The sequence below is a fragment of the Rhincodon typus genome, chromosome 10 (genome assembly GCF_021869965.1).
Source record: "Rhincodon typus isolate 14 chromosome 10, sRhiTyp1.1, whole genome shotgun sequence".
In the NCBI taxonomy this organism is placed as follows: Eukaryota; Metazoa; Chordata; class Chondrichthyes; order Orectolobiformes; family Rhincodontidae; genus Rhincodon; species Rhincodon typus.
In genome coordinates this window covers 25,020,763-25,040,166 of record NC_063341.1, presented here as the reverse complement: position 1 = coordinate 25,040,166, position 19,404 = coordinate 25,020,763, and the positions used below count along the sequence as shown (strand labels likewise).

Sequence of the window (19,404 nt, the reverse complement as noted above, 5' to 3'; positions counted from 1 at the left end):
ACCGCATCCCAAAACCAGTCCAGCTCGTCCCTGCCTCCCTAACCTGTTCTTCCTCCCACCTATCCCCTCCTCCCACCTCAAGCCGCACCTCCATCTCCTACCGACTAACCTCATCCCGCCCCCTTGACCTGTCCGTCCTCCCTGGACTGACCTATCCCCTTCCTAACTCCCCAACTACACTCACCTTTACTGGCCCCATCCCCGCCTCTTCGACCTGTTTGTGTCCTCTCCACCTATCTTCTCCTCTATCCATCTTCTATCCGCCTCCCACTCTCTCCCTATTTATTTCAGAACCCCCTTCCCCTCCCCCTTTTCTGATGAAGGGTCTAGGCCCGAAACATCAGCCTCTCTGCTCCTATGATGCTGCTTGGCCTGCTGTGTTCATCCAGCCCTGCACCTTGTTGTCTTGGATTCTCCAGCATCTGCAGTTCCTACTATCTCTGTACAGCAGGCAAGTTGGGAGCTGCTGCAATTTTGCCTAGGAAAAGCAGAAGCTTATGAAAACTAGGAGGATAAAGATCGTTTAAAAGTGGCCAAGTCAAAGTATAGCATTTGACCTGGCAGTAGTTGACCTTTCAAATTTCACAATAAGCAAAGATAGAAACAAACTTCCTGTTGCCCTGTAGCAACGCTGACAGCTGTTTGTCTTTGTCCAGAGGAAAGGTTAAATCCATTCTACTTCAGACAGACAACTTCACTATCTCTAACTGAAAGAAAGGTTTCCTGTTCCCATCAACTACATGGTCTTCAGAAAATTGCAAGATGAAAGGTATTAGATGAACGATGAAGATATCAAATCTCAGTTAAACACTCTCAATTTAATTAATTATTTTGGGGGGTCTCACCTGGACTAACTGATCAATCACCACATGGAAACAAATCAGTAAAGGGAGAAAAGAATATTGTACAAGGGCCCTCTTGTGGCCCAGCAGTAGTGTCCCTGTCTCTGGACTAAGAGACCCAGGTTCAAGTTCCATCTGCTTCAGAAGTGCGTAATAACATCTCTGAACAGGTTGATTAGAAAAATATGTTAATTAAAAAAAAAAATTGTGCAAATTGTGCCACTTCTAACACACTTTAAGGGGGAATCCAATTAGTACCCTGCTAAAATAGTTGATGGCAACAAAGATGGATAGGTTTATAAAACCTTGTCCTCTCAGGTGTCCAAGATAAGCAAGTAGAAAAGGGAAGAGGAAGATTATTTTACAGAGTAAAAACAAGTGAAAAGCAAGTTTTCAAGTATACTCAGAAAATTGCATACAAGGACAATTGTTTATGGCAGGACTGATCCAACAGATTGATATTGTACAGGGTCTTTTATATATCACTGTAATCATCTACTAAACTGAATCAAGTATAAACAGAGCTGATGCAAACCATGCATAACTGAAAGCACTTGAAAGCCCTCTTCAAAATTCCCAATACTCTTATTTACAGATGGATAATCAATTATTCCATGCTGTTTTTCAATTACAATAAATTTGTATTGGCAGTGCAAGCAGCTTTTAAGGACACACTTCCAAGTAGCTTCACCAAAGCATAGAATTCCTTAGCACATTACAATTCAGTTGCTCCTCTCACCTTTGAACCATTTGACCTCTGGCTCTGGAATACCAGTGGTTTTGCATTCCAGAACTGAAGTGTCACCAAGGCCAATTAGGATTTCCTTTCGGACAACAGTGACCTTTGGAGCCTCTGAGGAGAAGAAAAATGACAAATTACAATGCCTACATGAACACTTTTCTAAACATAAAATGAAAATCATCCCCTTTTCAACCTCTAGCAAATTGTTTTTAAGAGACATAAATCCGTACTCACTCTTGACCCAAATAATATACCATGGAGATGCTGGTGTTGGGCTGGGATGGACAAGGCCAGAAGTCACATGACAATACGTTATAGCCTGACAGTTTTATTTGAAATCACAAGGTTTCGGAGTGCTGCCCCTCGTCAGCTGAAGTCCTTGTTCTTCAGTGAAAACTTCGCCTGACGAAGGGGCAGTGTTTTGGAAGCTTGTGATTTCAAATAAAGCTGTTGGACTATAAGCTGCTGTCGTGTGACCTCTGACCTTGAATAATCTAACACAAGAATAAAATCATAGTACATAAGCCATCTCTGGTATTCCATTAGCAATTTTATTTGAATCTCAGCCCCGAGTGACAGTTCAGATTAACAAGTTATTTTTAACTTATGTTATGAAGGGGTGGCTAAAGGACAAAACCCCTCTGATAATTAAACCAAAACACCAACTCCAATCTATAATGGTGGGAGTAGAGATTCCCTTCTAATAATTAAACCCAAAACACCCAGAGAAGGTTGCCTTGCTCCCTGTCATCTGTTAAAAAAGTTAAATGAAAGGAATCCTTGATATTCACTTTGTAAGTAACAAGTACCAATTTACTTATTTAACCTTAAAACAGAATTACTAACAAACTGAGCAATTTCCCCCTAACTACTAACTATTCCTTAACTGAATTAAATTCTACAGGTGGGCAGTTCCAATAAACACAGGTCTCACTTATATAAATCCAAGTAATAAGAAAACAATGAATTAAAACTTGGTCTCTCGAAGTTCACACAGAATGTGTCTTCTGAAATGTTCCACCTTTTCCACTGTCTCTCCAGCCATTCTTCTGTTGATCATACTGTCAGCGATGTTTTCTCTGTAATTTCTTCTGTGAGGACTCTTAGCTAGAAGTGCCATGGTATTGTTCTCCTTTATCATTTTTTAACAAACAAATTCTAGCTTCATGCCTTCCAATTCATGATTACTGTACACAACTTCGTAACATAAAAATAGACTCATAACTTTAAAATCTGAAATGAGAAACAAACTTGCAGAATTGAATGTTCCCCAAAATAAGGGTCGATACATTTGGTATCTTGAGAATAAAAGTCAAATAAGAAATCAATGCAATTTTTTTGTTCAAAAGCCATGATACTGGAAAAGTGAGTGACTGGGCGGCACAGTAATTCAGTGGTTAGCACTGCTGCCTCACAGTGCCAAGAACCCGGGCCTGATTCCACCCTCAGGTAACTCAGTGCCAAGAACCTAGGTCTTATTCCACCCTCAGGTACCTGTCTGTATGGAGTTTACACATTATCCCTGTATCTGTGTAGGTTTCCTCCAGGTGCTCCAACTTCCTCAAAGATTTGCAGGCTAGGTGGATTGGCCATGCTAAATTGCTTATAGTGTCTAAGAATGTGTAGGTTAGCTAGATTAGCCATGGGAAATGCAGGATCACAGGGATAGGATGGGCCTGGGTGGGATGCTCTTTGGAGGGTCGGTGTGGACACGATGAGTCAAATGGCCTGCTTCCATGCCGTGAAAATCTATGATTCTATGATCCAGTGGATGGTCTTCCTGCTGCCTATCTGCATGCTACAATCTAATTGAAATGTTATGAAGAACAAGGAGATAATGGGTGGCTCTCCCACTCTTCAGGCTATTGCTGCCCCTAAGTGCCCAATTAATTGTCCCTTAAACAATCATCCTGCTGCCATCAATATTTTATCCATGGCAGAGGAACATCTACATTATGCAGGAATCCTTGGCAACTTTAGCTGTGTGGGTCGGAGTTAGATAAGTTGGTGGCGGGGTATCTCACTTGCAGGCCCTCTGGGTTCAATAGAGGCAACCTACTCCAAGGTCATTCCCTCTTTTAGCCCTTCTTCCTCGTCTTGTGAATTGGCCCCCACGCCCCGTTGTAACAATGTAAACTTCACAATTTCAATAACTTCATGGATTGAAAGGGTCAACAAAAATAAACTGTTACACACAAAGAATCAGCAATAACTCTCTCTGTAACAAATGTTTCTTGAGATGAAAGGGCAAGGAGAGGCTGTTACAAAAGAATTAAAAGCAACATGTGAATTAACCATCCCTCGGAAGGAGTTGAAACAGCATTAACAGGCTGTTTCCTGGGAGAAAGGATACAACACTCCTTGATATTCTGCTGCCTTTTAGAAATGGGTAATTAAGATGGTCTGCAAAAAAGAATGTCCTGAAATAAAAGGGTCAATTGCAGGAAAGCTGTGTTTTAAACAAACAGCCAACCCCGAATATAAGGAGTAAATGGGGAGCTACTCCTGATGGCAAGCTACTGAATTAGTGTGGAGCTGGAGGAACACACCAGGTCAAGCAGGACTTGAAGGGTGTAAACCTGAAATGTCAACTTTCCTGCTCCTCTGATGCTGCCTGACCTGTTGTGTTCCTCCAGCTCCACACTGTATTGACTCTGACTCCAGCAACTAGTTCATGCTATCTCCAAGCTACAGACTTGAGGTCTCCAAAACAGTAATCAATGTTGAGGATGAAAGAATCTATTGAATCATCAATAATGTCACACCACAAACACGAAAGACAGAAAATTTTATAAGAATCCAACACCAGAACAATTCAGTGGCAGAACTTTGAAGAACAACACTGCATGAGGATCAAACCTTGAACACTTGAGACAGACACTGTTGGTTGGAATCCTGGCCAAGTTCCACTATTAACTGGGTAATACCTAAGTTGAGTTGTAAGGCTTATCGCGATTACTTGAGGGGTCTTATTTTGGTTGCTACATGTGATAAAGTTTAAATCATTATTTCAATTCTTGTTTGTCTGTCAGATTTCTGCATAAGTAGCCGAATTAAAGGTAACTTGTGATGATTTACCCACAACACCCTCCACTTATACCGTCTTGCCAAGACACCCGAACCTGGACTTACATGGGATCCTCAGTGTAGTGGAACTGCCCATAAAGTTAATCCAGTAACTCTCCAGGACCTTTGCCCAAGAGTGAGGTAGCAGTCTTGCCGTAAGGCAATTAACACTCAATTACACTGAAATAGTGCATGATTTTACATTTTATTTATATATGTGTAAATAAAAACAATAGCCGCCAATTCTGCTAGGCAGTAAATATTTCCTGGTAAATGATTAATTTACCAAGTATCAAGTACCACTATTATACTGCACCAAACATCACTATTATAACATATGGCACATCCATGCTTTATAGGACACACCTGAACTCCTTATCAACCTATCTTCTCAAACTCTACATCAAACTAACCAGTGTTCAACATGTATGCATTACAGTTTGCATCATAATGTATTATACAAGAGGGGAAGAATTTGCCACTTTTCACCTTTTTTGGGGGCACGTTGAGGATTTGTCTAAGAGGTAATAGTTCAGATGTCTATACAAATAAATATAACTTTCCAGTATGAAAATTGCAACAATAATGGAACATTGAGAGGCATGATTTGCACCATTAACTCAACATTTACACTGTCCATTGATGTTGAAATTTACAAATCTGGTTTTCGCACAATGTGTTCAGTAGTTCAATGATGAATTAAGGATCTTGTTCTTAGTGCAACAGAATGGCTTAGCAGATCAGCAATATGGAATTTATTTATAACTCCCACATTCTTTCTTGAATAAGAAACAGTACTGGTTTCTAATCCAGATTTGTAATTGTGCTAATGATGACATAAGCCTCTGTATTTCATTATGTGGTACAATTGAAGTCTTCAATTGCTCGACAGCCTGCAACACATTCTCATCTACGATAATGATAAATATTGCATTCCCACTGGGGAGCCACCTTCAGCAGAAACTTAGATTTGAATTGGATTCACAGCTCTGACGAACTAAGTTTTTGAACCATTCTCTGCTAAAGTAGGACTACTTTGGGAGCGTGGGATCAGAGAAGTTACTTTTTAAGATCTTTACACTGCTACACACAGAAATACAAGGAATTTTACACAAACCTATATAGGTGAGAATAGATGCTTCTCTGTCTGTCCCTGCAGGGTTACTGGCCAGGCAGGTATAAACTCCAGAATCCTTCTGGGAAGCATGTCTAATAATTAGACTTCCGCCTTTACTTAGCATATGCCTTTAAAACACAAAGCACAGTGAGACACCTTAGATGCATATTTGTTGGGTTACAACATGTTTTACTATTGAATGTTATAAACTTTAAAATATAAACCAACTACAAATAATTGAATTGTTATTTCATAAACAAGCGAAGAGACCAATATATCCTTTCTTAATTCTGTTTTCACCTTCTGACGGGACCAACAAAAGCTCTGGTATGGTTCAATTGGTGTTTTGTCCCTATCATCTGGTTCAAGCAGCCTTATTTGTCTATTATCCTACTTATTAAACATCTGTGGCTCGATCACTTTGGGATTGAGGGGGTTCAACATAACATCATTACAATTGATAGTTTCTGTTACTATCTGATAATTTCATTCACATATGTGCTTTTCTACATGGCGACAAATCATAAGTAGCATCGCTAGCTCATTTCCCCCATTAAGCCCTGAAGGAGACTGTTTAGTTGATGAACCAGTGTTTCTGCCATAAATAGAACTATTTACCTCATTACAGACTAAAAATGAACTTGGCATTTCTCTGGTCTGTATGGTTTAGCATAAAATTGAGTGAATGTTATTCACTAATTGAATATGGCAAAAATTGGATTTGATCAGATGAAACTGCTGAAGCTAAGAGGCAACTCAACAAATAAGATCCATGCTCCTATTAACTTCTTTATTTAAATTGTAAATAGTGACAGATCCAGGCTTCCTGTTTTAAGATTTATTGTTTAACAGCCTGTATCCATAAAACTCATACAAGGAAGGCCACTAAGTAAGAAACAGACCACAAGTCCAATGAAGTTGCCTGGATATTGAGGTCAAATTACAGATTCCTGAGCAATTGTTTGGGTACTCAGGTATCAAATGACCTCATGGCGTTTGCACTCTAAGGGAATCAAGGCGTATGGGGATCAGATGGGCAAGTGGAATTCAGATCGAGGATCTGCAGTGATCATAGTGCATGACAGAACAGGCTCAAGGGTCCTAACACCTTTTATTATGTTCTTATATTATCGTTTCTGATAGGCAAAACTATTATTATTCAGTCTTTTTGGCTTCCATAATTATTTATTAGATATTTTTACACCATAAATTCAATTTTCACATGGGCCGTTTCTAGTCACATGGATTAATTTGTTTGTAAACATGCATAAATAAATACAAACATTTAGATAGGTTCCCTTAATTTGCAATGTTTAAAATTTTTGTTGCCACAGCAATAGTTCTTCAAATATCAAATATTAATTCCTCCTCCCTCCTTAATCAGTTTCTCAGGCAGAACCATTCTGTCTGATGCACAATTAAGTTTGTGCTCTATATCCAGCCATCGTCAGGAGTCCCTTAATTTGGGTTTTTTTTTTCTTCCACCCCTTTCTTGTATTTCTCAAACTCAAAGCAACAGTCTGTCCATATTTCACAGTGGCTAGCTCAAAAGCAGTCTGTACAAGCGGAATAGTGATAGTTCTTTCCTGATCTTTTTCAGTTCTCTTTGTACTGCACTAGGTAAAATTTACTAACAGGAGTACCAACAAGCGCAACTGACAGATCAAGAATGGAATATTTAGTACGATAATCTCTGGATTATGGTTAACAAACAATTGTAAAAATGTTTCCAGTGCAAATATAGTACATTTATTGTCAGAACTTCAGTATATCAAAAAAAACTAAGCTCAAATGCTTAAAAATTTGCACTTTAAGAATGAATAACCTGTTAGACCTATCAATTAAACTGTGAAATAGCAAGTGGCATACAGTGATAATGATAGGTTTGGAAATCAGATATACAGTATGAATCCAGTAATGTTGATCTTCAGGCTTATATGAAAAGAGTGAAATAGCAAGGGCAGGAGTTTCATTGTCTTGATTGTTTTTGCAATTTTTTTGGTAGGTCCTGACACTTCTGACAGTTCCCCTTGACCGTTCCAGTGTGTTCCACAGTTTCAGTGAGTTCATGTGCTTTTATAACATACATTTAAAGCAACCTTTAGCAGTCTCAAAGGACACGTGACCTTTCCCAAGGGCACCTGTGATCCTTCCCAAATGGGTAACTAGGCTGTCCAATTAAATCCAAAGTTCAGACACACTTTTATAAGATCTATAACTCTATACACTATCCTAGCCTGCTTAATAACTAGCAACAAAAAGCAAAATACATTAATAATTAAGAATCCAAACTACACTGAGAATTTGATTGTACATCCATCCTCAAGTTAAATGGTACTGCAATCCCTGACGTTGACCAATAGAGGCTGCTACAGCATATAGTGAACAACAAAAGCCTTTGGTAGGAGAGATTCAGGCACCACGAATGTTAAACTATGTTTCCTCTCAGCTTGCCAGAATACATTCATTAATAACTGCTTCACTTTCCATTTTCTACTCTTTGTATTAAGATACAGTCGTTCTGCAGATACCAGTTGAACTCTTAAGCTCTCCTAAGGGTCCATTCTTTACAGTTAATTATAGATATTGAGAGTTGGCTGCCTTTTAGATCCAAATATGTTGTTGTTTTCTTCTTAACATCCACACAGACTTTCCAGAAGCAGTTGCTTAATTCAACCAGGTGCATGAATGTTGATAGATTTTTACTTCCTCCCTCTCAAGTCCAACAAGCATGAGCATGAATTGTAGCACATTAAATGCCCAGCTGAGACTTGTTGAATTTTCAGGAACAGAACGTGGGATATTGTTGTCTTTATGGTTTATTTCCGTTTAGAGTATCTAACTTAGTAAGTGGGCCATGGGGAGACATAACAGTTGTTTATGAAATTGTGATTTCAGTTCAAAACATTTAGAAAAGATATGTATTTACCTTCTGTGTTATAAACTAAATTTTGACGGATGAAATATAATGTGGGAATATGTGAAGTTATGAACTTTGGAATGTAGAATGGAGGAGCTGAATATTATTTAAATAGAGTACAAAAATGGGGAAGGCTTGTTGAAAGTACCCAAGGCATTAGACAATCCACGTGTCGATACAGTGAACATTGTTGGTGACCTTATCTAAAGAAACATATATTGACATTGATGGCAGTCTAATGAAGGTTCACCAGGTTGATCCTGGACATGGAGGGATTTTCTTATGAGGGGATGTTGATTAGGTTTCGCTGGAATTTATATGAATGAAAGGAAGCCTTATTGACACATATGGGATTTCGAAGGAGAGTGACAGGGTAGATGTGGAGAGGTAGTTTTCCCCTTTGTATGACACCCTAAGACCAGAGGGCATAATCTAAGAGTGAGAAGAGCAGGATGTCTTTCTCTCAGTGGGTACTGCATCTGTGGCATTCTTCACTGCAGAAGGCTCTCGAGTTGGATCATTAAGTACATTCAAAGCTGAGATAGACAAATTTTAACAGTAAGAGAATCATGCGTTATGGGATAAGACAGGAAAGTAGAGCTAAGGATTCTCAGATTAGCCATGACCACCTTGAATGGTGCAGCAGACTTGCTGGGTGAATGACCTATTTCTACTTCTACATCTTACAGTCACTTTGGAAAGTTTTGTATTCAAATAAATTGCCTGGAAAAACACTCTTCACTCATCTCAGCTGCCAATGATTGGAGCAGTCTTACTGATATCCCATCAGATCTAGGGAGCAAATCTGCTTGTCAGACCTGTCAGTGTGATAACCTGAATAAGAGATGTCAACACAGACTAACCACTCTAAAGTTTAGCAGCCAAGATTAATGAATCAAGAGGTAGGCATATGTTAATATACATAAACATAATTAGTTAAAATCTGGGATTCATGTCAGAATAAATACTTAGCATTTTGTTAACAAGTGACATATGTGAAGCTGAAGACAACTATAACAAGATCAACATGTTTTGAAACTGATCTTGGTAGACCACCAGAGAATTTCTACTGGGGTACTAAAACTCAAACCAAAGATTGATCTTGGCTGAATGCATGCTGCAACAATTCTAGTTAATCAGCAAGGCTCACCTCTTGTAAGGCTCCCTATCAGGTGCACATCTGTCAGAAATATTAAAATATACACCCACAATTCATTGTTCATCCAACACCTTCCCCACTTTCCACTGGCACGGCTCCCAGATCTGACTCATCAAATGACCATTTCTTTTGTGTCAATTCAGCCAGTCAATAGTCTATCTGGTGAAAAGGTATAAGGCATCTAGTCCCAAATTTTATCATCTGATCCACACCTTCATTTTCCAGCAGGAATCATAAGAGATAAGACCACAAGCAAAATATTCTTGCTGTACTATTTCAATTTCAGTACAGTTACAGTGCAAGATGCTGCCATTTGACCCATTATGCCAGCACCAGTTCTATTACCTAGTGTCAATTTCCTGCCTTTTCCCCATATTCCTGCACTATAACACATCTCAATAGGTACCTTAACTGAGATTGGGCATCTTGTCATGACACTGAAATAGGAGCAGAAATAGGCCCTTGAGCAACTCAAGCATGTCCCACCATTCAATAAGATCAAGGCTGATCTGCCCAAGTCTCTTTTGTGCCACAGCTCTGATATTTCCAAAACCTATCTACCACCCTTTTAAATACACTGTGATCTAGCCTCTAAATGCTCTGGGATAGAGAATTCCAGACATTCGCTACCCTCTGGGAGAAGAAATTTCTTCATATCTTGGTTTTAAGTGAGTGTCCCCTTATTCTGTAATTATGTCTCCTTTTTAAATATTCCCACACTAGTGGAAATATTTTCTCCCCACTTACCCTGTCAAGGCCCTTCAGCATTTTCTATGTTTCAGTATTATCACCTATCATTCTTGAAAAATCTAATATAAATGACACAGCCCTGCATAATTGCCCTTCATAGAATCTGGGGGAGGTCGTGCCTCACTAACTTGATAGAGTTTTTTAAGGAGGTGACAAAGACGATTGATGAGGGAAAAGTGGTTGATACTATCTACGTAGACTTCAGTAAAGCCTTTGACAAGGTCCCTCATGGCAGACTGGTACAAAAGGTAAAGTCACATGGTATTGGGGTGAGCTGGCAAAATAGATACAGAACTGGCTTAGTCATAGGAGCCAGAGGGTAGTGGTGGAAGGATGCTTTTCGGAATGCAGGGCTGTGACTAGCGGTGTTCTGTAGGGATCAGTGCTGGGACTCTGCTCTTTGTGGTCTACGTAAATTATTAGCAGGAAAACTTAGCTGGTCTAATTAGTAAATTTATGAACAATACAAAGATTGGTGGAGTTACAGATAGTGAGGAAGATTTTCAGAGGATACAGCAGGATAGCGATCAGTCGGAAGCATGGGCAGAAAAATGGCAGATCGAGTGTAATCCAGAAAAGTGAGAGGTGATGCATTTTGGAAAGTCAAGTACAGGTGGAAATTATCCAGTGAATGGCAGAACCCTTGATCACTGTAAGTGACAGCGCAGGTAGATAAAATAGTAAAAAAAAAGGCCTATGGCATGCTTGCCTTCATTGGAAATAGCATTAAGTACAGTTAGTTGTCCGAAAACGCAACAGTTGTGCTCGTGTGACTTCCTGCTATAGAAAATCGCGCTATAGGGAAATTGCTATAGAAAATCGCTACACTTGTATAGCAGAAAGTTCACGTTATTCAAACAGTTTCCACTATTCATCAATCACGTTACAGCCAATTCATGATAACGAAACAGCTGCAGCTTTATAGAACTTTGGTTAGACCACACTTGGAATATTGTGTACAGTTCTGGATGTGGATGCTTTGGAGAGGGTGTAAAAAAGGCTTACTAGGATGTTGCCTGGTATGGGGATTTTAGCTATGAAGAGAAGCTGAATAGACTGGATTTGTTTTCACTAGAACGCAGGAGGGTGAGGGGTGACCTGATAGAAGTTTATAAAATTCTGAATGGCATGGATAGAGTGGAAAGTATGAGGCTTTTTCCCAGGGTAGAGGGGTCAATTACTAGGGGTCACAGTTTCAAAGTGCAGGGGTGGGGAGGGAGTAGTTTACGAGAGATATGCAATGCACGTTTTTCACACAAAGGGTGGTGAATGCCCGGAATGCGCTGCCATGGGAGGCGGTGGATCCAGACACAATAGCAGGATTTAGGCAGCACCTGGACGAATACGTGAATAGGAAGGGAATAGAGGGATATGGATCTTGTAAGTGAAGACAGTTTTAGTATGGAACGGCAAAATGTTGGCGCAGGCTTGGAGGGCCAAAAGCCCTGTTCCTGTGCTGTATTGTTCTTTGACTAGGCTGATTCCTGAAATTAAAGAGTTAACAATCTCTTTTGAAAGGTCTCCAATACCAGTAAATGATTTTTAAAAATATATGGAATCAAACTTGTACACAGCCTCACCAATACCTTGTATGTCACATGAGCTGTTTTTCAGTCCACTGGAACCCTCCCAGAATCTAGTGAATTCTGGAAGATTTTAGCGAATCCTTCTGCTATCTCTGCAGCCATGTCCTTTAAAACCCTTGGATGCAAGCCATCTGGTTCTGGTTACTTGCCTGCCTTTAATCCCAATACTATGTAATGATTAATCTACCCCAGGCTTCACTTCTTTTTCATGCCAGAGTGTATGCGAAAGCGAGTGTCAGAGCGCGTCGAGAGCGAGGGCATGCGAGGGGCAGCATGCATGCAAGAGTGAGAGACACAGAATGCATGCACGGGAGAGAGAGTGAGAGAGACATTCTGCATGCAAAAGTCAGACAGATAGCGTGCAAGAGACAGTCAGCATGCAAGAGCACGAGAGCAATACAGACAAAGCATGTGCGAGTGAGAGAGAGGGACAGAGCACGTGCAAGAGAGAGAGAGAGACAGCGCACATGCGAGAGCAAGAGAGACAGAATGCATGCAAAAGACAGACAGACAGCCTGCGAGAGACAGTGAGCATGTGACAGCAACAGAGATAAAGCACAGCTGAGAAGGAGAGAAACAATGCACGTGCGAGAGCAAAAGAGAGAAAGAGTATATTTAAGAGTGCAAGAGAGACAGAACGTATGCAAGAGCGAGGGAGGCCCACACAATGTGTGTCTGTGTGAGCTGAGAGAGAGAGTGTGAGATGAGACAGAGAGAGTGAGATGAGACAGAGACAGAGAGAGAGAGAGAGAGCGTGAGATGAAAGAGAGTGAGTGTGAGATGAGAGAGAAAAAGTGTGCATGCAAAAGGAAGAGACAGAGTCAGAGCCACTGACCGAGACAGAGAGAGAGACGTGAGGGTAAGAGTAAGACAAACTAAGAGAGAGAAATAGAGCAAGACAGAATATGTGCAAGAGAAAGACAGATGGAGGAAGGCAAACTAGCTAAAGGATTGCTTCACTAAACCAGGCTCTCAGGCCTTTACAGAATGTGCTTGACAAGATACCACACAATAAGTGACTTAATAAAGACAAAAGACTATGGTGTTGGAGGTGGTACATTAACATGAGGAAAGGATTGGCTAACTAATAGAAGACAGAGATGGGATAAGGCGGGGGGGTGCATTTTCAGGATGGCACCCTGTAACTAGTGGAGTGCCACAAGGATCAATGCTGAAGCTCCAGTTATTTACAATATATGCTGCTGACTTGGATGAGGAACTGTAAGCTAAGTCTGCAGAGGAATATAGACAGATTAGCCAGAAGGCAAAAGCTTGGCAGATGGAAAATAGTGTGGGAAAATAAGAGACTATGCATTTTGGCAATAAGAAGAGCCCACGGAAATTACTTAAATTGAGAACAGTTGCAGAAAACTACAGGAGGATTTGGGAGTCCTTGTCCATGAATCACAAAAACCTAGCATCGAAGTTCAGTGGGTAATAGGGAAGGCAAATGGTATATCGACTCTTTTCTTGATAGAAATGGAGTATAAAAACAGCGAGGTTTTACTAAAACTATACAAGGTACTTGAATTAATGATTTATGAAAGACTCATTTATTGTCACTTGCATTTTACAGTGAATGATACAGTAAAATACAGCGAAAAGCTTCAACTGTTGCCACAATCCAGCGCCACTTTGAATAGTTTAAGAATAAAAATGATAAAAGATATAACTGAAAGAGTGTGTCCTGAGCCCCGGGCTGGCTGACCAGTGACTCCTGCACTGCCACACCACCTCGCTGCCACCTGCACCGGACCCGCCAATGCAGGAGTCATCGCTCTTTAAGGCACCATCTCTTTGCCACTCGGGCCACCTCACTGATGCCATCGTGAATGCAGGGTCCTGTGCTGAACCCATACTCACCCGCCCCCACCAACCAGGAGTACTCGGCTCTGCTGCCACCTCAGTGATGCCAGGAGTCCTGGCTCCAGGCATACCAGTCAGCCACTGCTATAGCTGCCACCTTGTCAACGTCAGGCTCTGTGCCTACTGTAACCAGGAGCCCCTGGCTCCACTGCTAAGATCAGGCCACTGCCGCCATCCTGCCAAGAGTCCAGATCTGGCTGACCTCCTCCGAGGTGTCACCTTGCCGTCACCACCATCTTGAAAAGTCCGCTACTGCCGCCACCTCCGATCACTGGAGGAACTTTGCCACCGCTGCTGCCATCAGCCCTGAATGCCGGGAGCACGTCCTTGCTGCCGCTGCCGCCACCTCCTCAGTCGCCGTGAGGAGCTGTGTTTGCTGCTGCCTCCAACCACTGCGAGGAGCCGCCAATCCGCACACAGCCCATTCTACCTTCCACGCTGATTTTGCCAACTAACCTGCCACAAAAGGCTCCAAGAAAAGTAGAAAGGAAGAAGAAAAAGAAAAGAAAGAAAAAGAGCAGAAGTAAGAAAAAAGAATGAAAAAGAAAGAAAGCACGTGGGTCTGGATAATCCCCTGGCCAAGAGCCCATGGCAGCCATGCCATTCTGCCACCGTCTTGAATCAGACCACAGCTCGAATACAATGAACAGCTTTGGTCTCTTATCTAGAGCAAGGTATACTGTCACTGGAGGCAGTCCAGAGAAGGTTCACTAGGCTGATCTTTGGTAGGTAGGAACCGTCTTATGAGGGGCGGTCGAGTAGGCTGGGAACAAAAACAGAAATTGCTGGAAAAGCTCAGCAGGTCTGGCAGCATCCATGAAGAAAAAAGTCAGTGTTAACGTTTCTGAGGAAGGGTCACCAGATCCGAAATGTTAAATCTGATTTTTTCTTCACAGCAACTTACAGCAACTTCTGTTTTTGTTCCTGATTTACAGCATCCGCAGTTCTTTTGGTTTTTATCGAGTAGGTTGGGCCTGTACTTATTGGAATTTAGAAGAATGAAAGGTGGCCTTATTGAAACATGATGTGGAGATGCCAGTGTTGGACTGAGGTGGACAAAGTCAGAAGTCACACGACACAAGGTTATAGTCCAACAGGTTTCTTTAAAAATCACAAGCTTTCGGAATGCTGATCCTTCAAGAGGTGAAGTGACTTCACCTAATGAAGGAGGATCAGTGCTCTGAAAGCTTGTGATTTTAAATAAACCTCTTGGACTATAATCTGGTGTCATTTGACTTCTGACGTTATTGAGACATATAAGATTCTCAGCAGACTTGACAAAGTAGATGTGGAAAGGTTGTTTCACCTTATGACAGAATCTAGGACTAGGGGGCATAATCTCTGGGGTCACACATTTAAGACAGGGATGAGGAAGAATTTCTTCTCTCAAAGGATAATAAATCTGTGGAATTCTTTACTGCACAGGGCTGTTGAGGCTGAGTTGTTAAGTATATTCAAGACAGAGACGGAGATTTTTAATCAAATGTTATAAGGAAAAGGCAGGAAAATGGAGTTGAAGATTACCAGATCAGCCTTGCTTTCATTGAATGATGGAGTAGACACGATGGATTGAATGACCTACTTCTGCCCTATGACTTACTGTCTTAAGGTCTAACCTGCAGTGTCATAAAAGTGAATTAAAATGAGCCTTCATTCTCACCCAAAACACTTTTTGTTCAACCACATGAGAAATTAAGCAACAAAAGAAGTCATCACAACTGCTGATCTTTTATTTCTAACCTTTCAACCCTTCACTTTAGAAAGGGAAAACTTCAAGCAAGCCAGGCCTGCACTGCTAACAGACTGTATTCATTTTTTATAAGTATATCTTAAATGTACCCAATTTTAATCATTGTATCTTTATTGATAACTTAAAAAAAATCACTTACTTGAATACCTTCCAGCAGTAGCTTCACAATCTTAAATAATCTTTATATTTAAATATAAATATAATTATATTTAAATAATTGGACTAAAAGCTTTGCTGTTGGTTATTTTTGAATTGAAAACGAACTAAAATATGAGTTGTATAAATTTGCAGCTCATAGACCACTCTGCGGACACATTTGATGCAATCATGACAATGAAATCTGGTTGAGCTCTGTAGTGAGCAGCACATTTACCGGCTGAACCACCTGAGCTGGCTCATGGATTATTTCAAGAACTGATTCAAGGCAGAACAAAATTTTGAATTATTATAAAATAAAATATGCAACAACAGTCTATACCTGCTTGCTCCCATTATGAACATATCATTGTGAGTCCAGACTACCTGTGGTTGGGGGTAGCCGGTGACGGAGCAGGTAATTCGCACCTCTTTTCTTTCAGTGAAGGTCTGGTTCTTGGGGTACACAGTGACTTTTGGAGGTTCTGTTTTAAAGCACAATATTACCAGTCATATAAAAAGAACTGATTGAGCAAATCAAGCAGAAATAGATAGTTCAAACAAGATAGATCAATTCTCAGGAAAGTAGCCAAACATAAACTCAGGCGTTAGTTTTTCTATTAAAAAAAAAGGAATTGTTTTGATTAATTGAGTTCACATTGTCTGGATTATTAGTTTAGACATTTGGAATGTGAATCCAAAACAGAATCACCATACTCTCATATCCTACAAATATTAGATTACAAATTCAACCCCTCAAAAAATATTTCAATGTGAATAAGAAACTCATTCCAGATTGATATTGTGGGTGAGTTGATTCAATTAACCAATAGGCAACATAATGGGTCCTTCTGATAGTGTGAAAATTCAAAGCTTCTGAGGCATGTGATAAAGAAAATGGTACTAGTCAGCATGCCAGCTCTCAGGGTCCATCTGACCCTTTGACATTACCCCATTGGTGAGATTTTGGGTTGAGAGCAGGACTACCAGCCCAGACTGAACAAACTGAACAACAAACTGAACTAATCAAAAGCCAGTTGAGTCCATTGTCAGAAACTGATTGGAATTTTCCAGTTGTTTTCTGTTCCCACAGACTCTGCGGAAAAATATAGCAGCCTGGAGATGGTCTCGCCGGAGTGGGCTGGAACTCGAGGGAGGTCTAAATCCTGAGTACGGCAACTGAGCTTGATTGCTCTGTGAATGGATTTGCTCTCTCTCCTCCAGCCACTTCACCACACATTAGTGGCTCAATTGCTAAGCACTTAATTAACTTTAGATCTGAAGACAGGGCATCTCCTGTCATGGCATCTGGCAGACATTTTCAAGGCCGAGTGTCTCAGATTGCATGAAAATGGAGAATCATTTACCTTCCATCAAGAAGTGGTTGGTTAACCTGCCCCCGACCACTAATTGAGTAATTCAGAGAAAATCAAGAGTTACAGAGAACAGATGAGAAAATAGAGTTCAAGCCACAATCAGATCAATTATGATTTTGTTAAATGGCAGTATAGGTTCAACGGGCCAAGTGGTCCTACTTCTATTTCTTGTGGTCATATGATTACAGGTGAATGACTATCACTCCATACAGCAGGCTGTAGACCCCTGGAACCCACAGGAAAATACTACACAGGGCACAGCTGTTTAAAACAAGGGGCTGGATTTTGAAGTTACCATAACCCCCACCCCGACTCCCACCCCCCCAACCCCCATCACCCCTACCTCTGGAAACAATCCTGACCTCTGTTTCCTATCCCAGAAGTAAAATCCTGATCAAAGTTTTGCATGGAACTAAATTCCATTTTACCAATTCCAGTATACATTCTCCCCAAAAAACTGTGGGCTGGATTTTCCAAGGAGTGGCAGTCATACTTAGCTTGCCACTCTGCTCCTGCCTTTTTACTTTAAGAAGGAGCTCTGTATTTCTGAAAGGAGGTTCTGATCAGGGTTCCTTCATAAATGCAGAGTGTACTTTAAATGTGACAGGTCCATTGAATTGCAAGATAAGCAGGGAAGTTAAAACCTGACCCATTTTCACAGCAGCAGTTACTGTATCCTATGATTTAAACACTCAACATCACAGGCATCTTTAATACATCCTGTGAAAGGGTAAGTACATGAACAGAAGTGAGAAGTTAAGGCTCCAGGTGGGCAAAATGCTTGTGGCATCTGGGGAGAGTAGTGGGGATATTGGATTTGGGGGAAAGTTTCCTTTTGTAGAGGCATATGAGACAACTAACATGTCAGCTAAATGCCAAAGTTGTTGAGCACAGCATGAAATGAAACAAGAGTGCCCTCCTGGAAGTGAGAAGGCAGGAATTTTATACTTTTTTGTGTATTACTTCTCATCTTTTGGAGAGATATTGCACATACATTATCCTGAGATCAGGCGCAACAACCACAGTCAAATCAATCACCTTCAGTCTAACAATAGCTCTATTTTCAAAATTACCACTTGGGACTCAACAGAGCATGCTAAATTTATTATCTACTTTGTGATGTCCTTGTCTGGTTCCTGCTTTGAATAAGCATAAGTTTTTGCTGGTAATTCAAGTTGGATAACAATACCAAGCAATTAGATTAATTTCAACTATTACATGTCAAGTAATAATTTTCAGTCATATTATCTGGTCTTCATACATTTTGTACCTTTCGCTTAAATGATAAATGATAACCTTTAATTCAAGTCAGAATATTGATATCAGAAGAATTACAGAATCCTTGGAATCTTTTATGGCCAATATTTGTAGTTACGAATTATCTTGAGCACATATTAATTAATAAATTAAAATTAAATCTTCAACAAACCTTAGACATTTACATTTTCAGCTTGCCTGCAATTGCAAGAATATTTCAAAAGCTGATGTTATTAGTAAAGGATCCATCAAAAATTTTACAGTACATCTGGAGGTAAATCGTTATTTGGGAAACATAAAAACATTAATCAGGTTTTCATGGAGTCATAAGTATTCTGGGCATTTCCAGAATGGCAAGTGGGATCCAGATCGAGATGTCTTGCGCTTTTTTCTCCATTCATGGAATGTGAGTTTTGCACATTAGGTCAACGTTTATTGTCCGTCCCTCATTGTTTTCGAGAAGAACTGCTGCAATCCATAGGGAGAGGTACACCTACAATGCTGTTAGGCTAGCATGAGTCAGCATGTGTGGCATGGGAATAGGTGTGACAAGTGAGGACGAGAAGGCCTCTTATGTTTAAAAAAGTAACTGGGGAAAACTGCCAGAGAACCAAAGCAGGCCTTCAAACAGCCCACCCTCGGTATTTGCCGCACACTATGGCCAGTTCAAAGGGTGTATGGCCAAACTCCATCCTGCACATACGCACCCCACACCCGGCCCGGCCCCGCCCCCTGCCCCCGCCCCCCCGCCCCCCCCCGCCCCCCCCCCTCACCCTCGCTTCCCCCCGGCCCCGCCCCTCACCCTCGCCCACCCCCCCCCACCCCGCCCTTCACCCTC

General features: G+C 40.9%; 1 protein-coding gene across 1 annotated transcript in view; it reads right to left on the bottom strand.

The window, feature by feature from the left end:
• The window catches only part of hmcn1 (hemicentin 1), a 578,667-nt gene that overhangs the window by 365,063 nt on the left and 194,200 nt on the right, over positions 1-19,404 (bottom strand). Inside the window, exons 11-13 of the mRNA XM_048602072.1 lie at positions 16,277-16,418; positions 5,768-5,895; positions 1,582-1,695 (exon numbers count right to left, since the gene is read on the bottom strand). Of these exons, the coding sequence (XP_048458029.1) occupies positions 1,582-1,695; positions 5,768-5,895; positions 16,277-16,418 (384 nt within the window). The remainder of the gene's footprint in view (positions 1-1,581; positions 1,696-5,767; positions 5,896-16,276; positions 16,419-19,404) is intronic.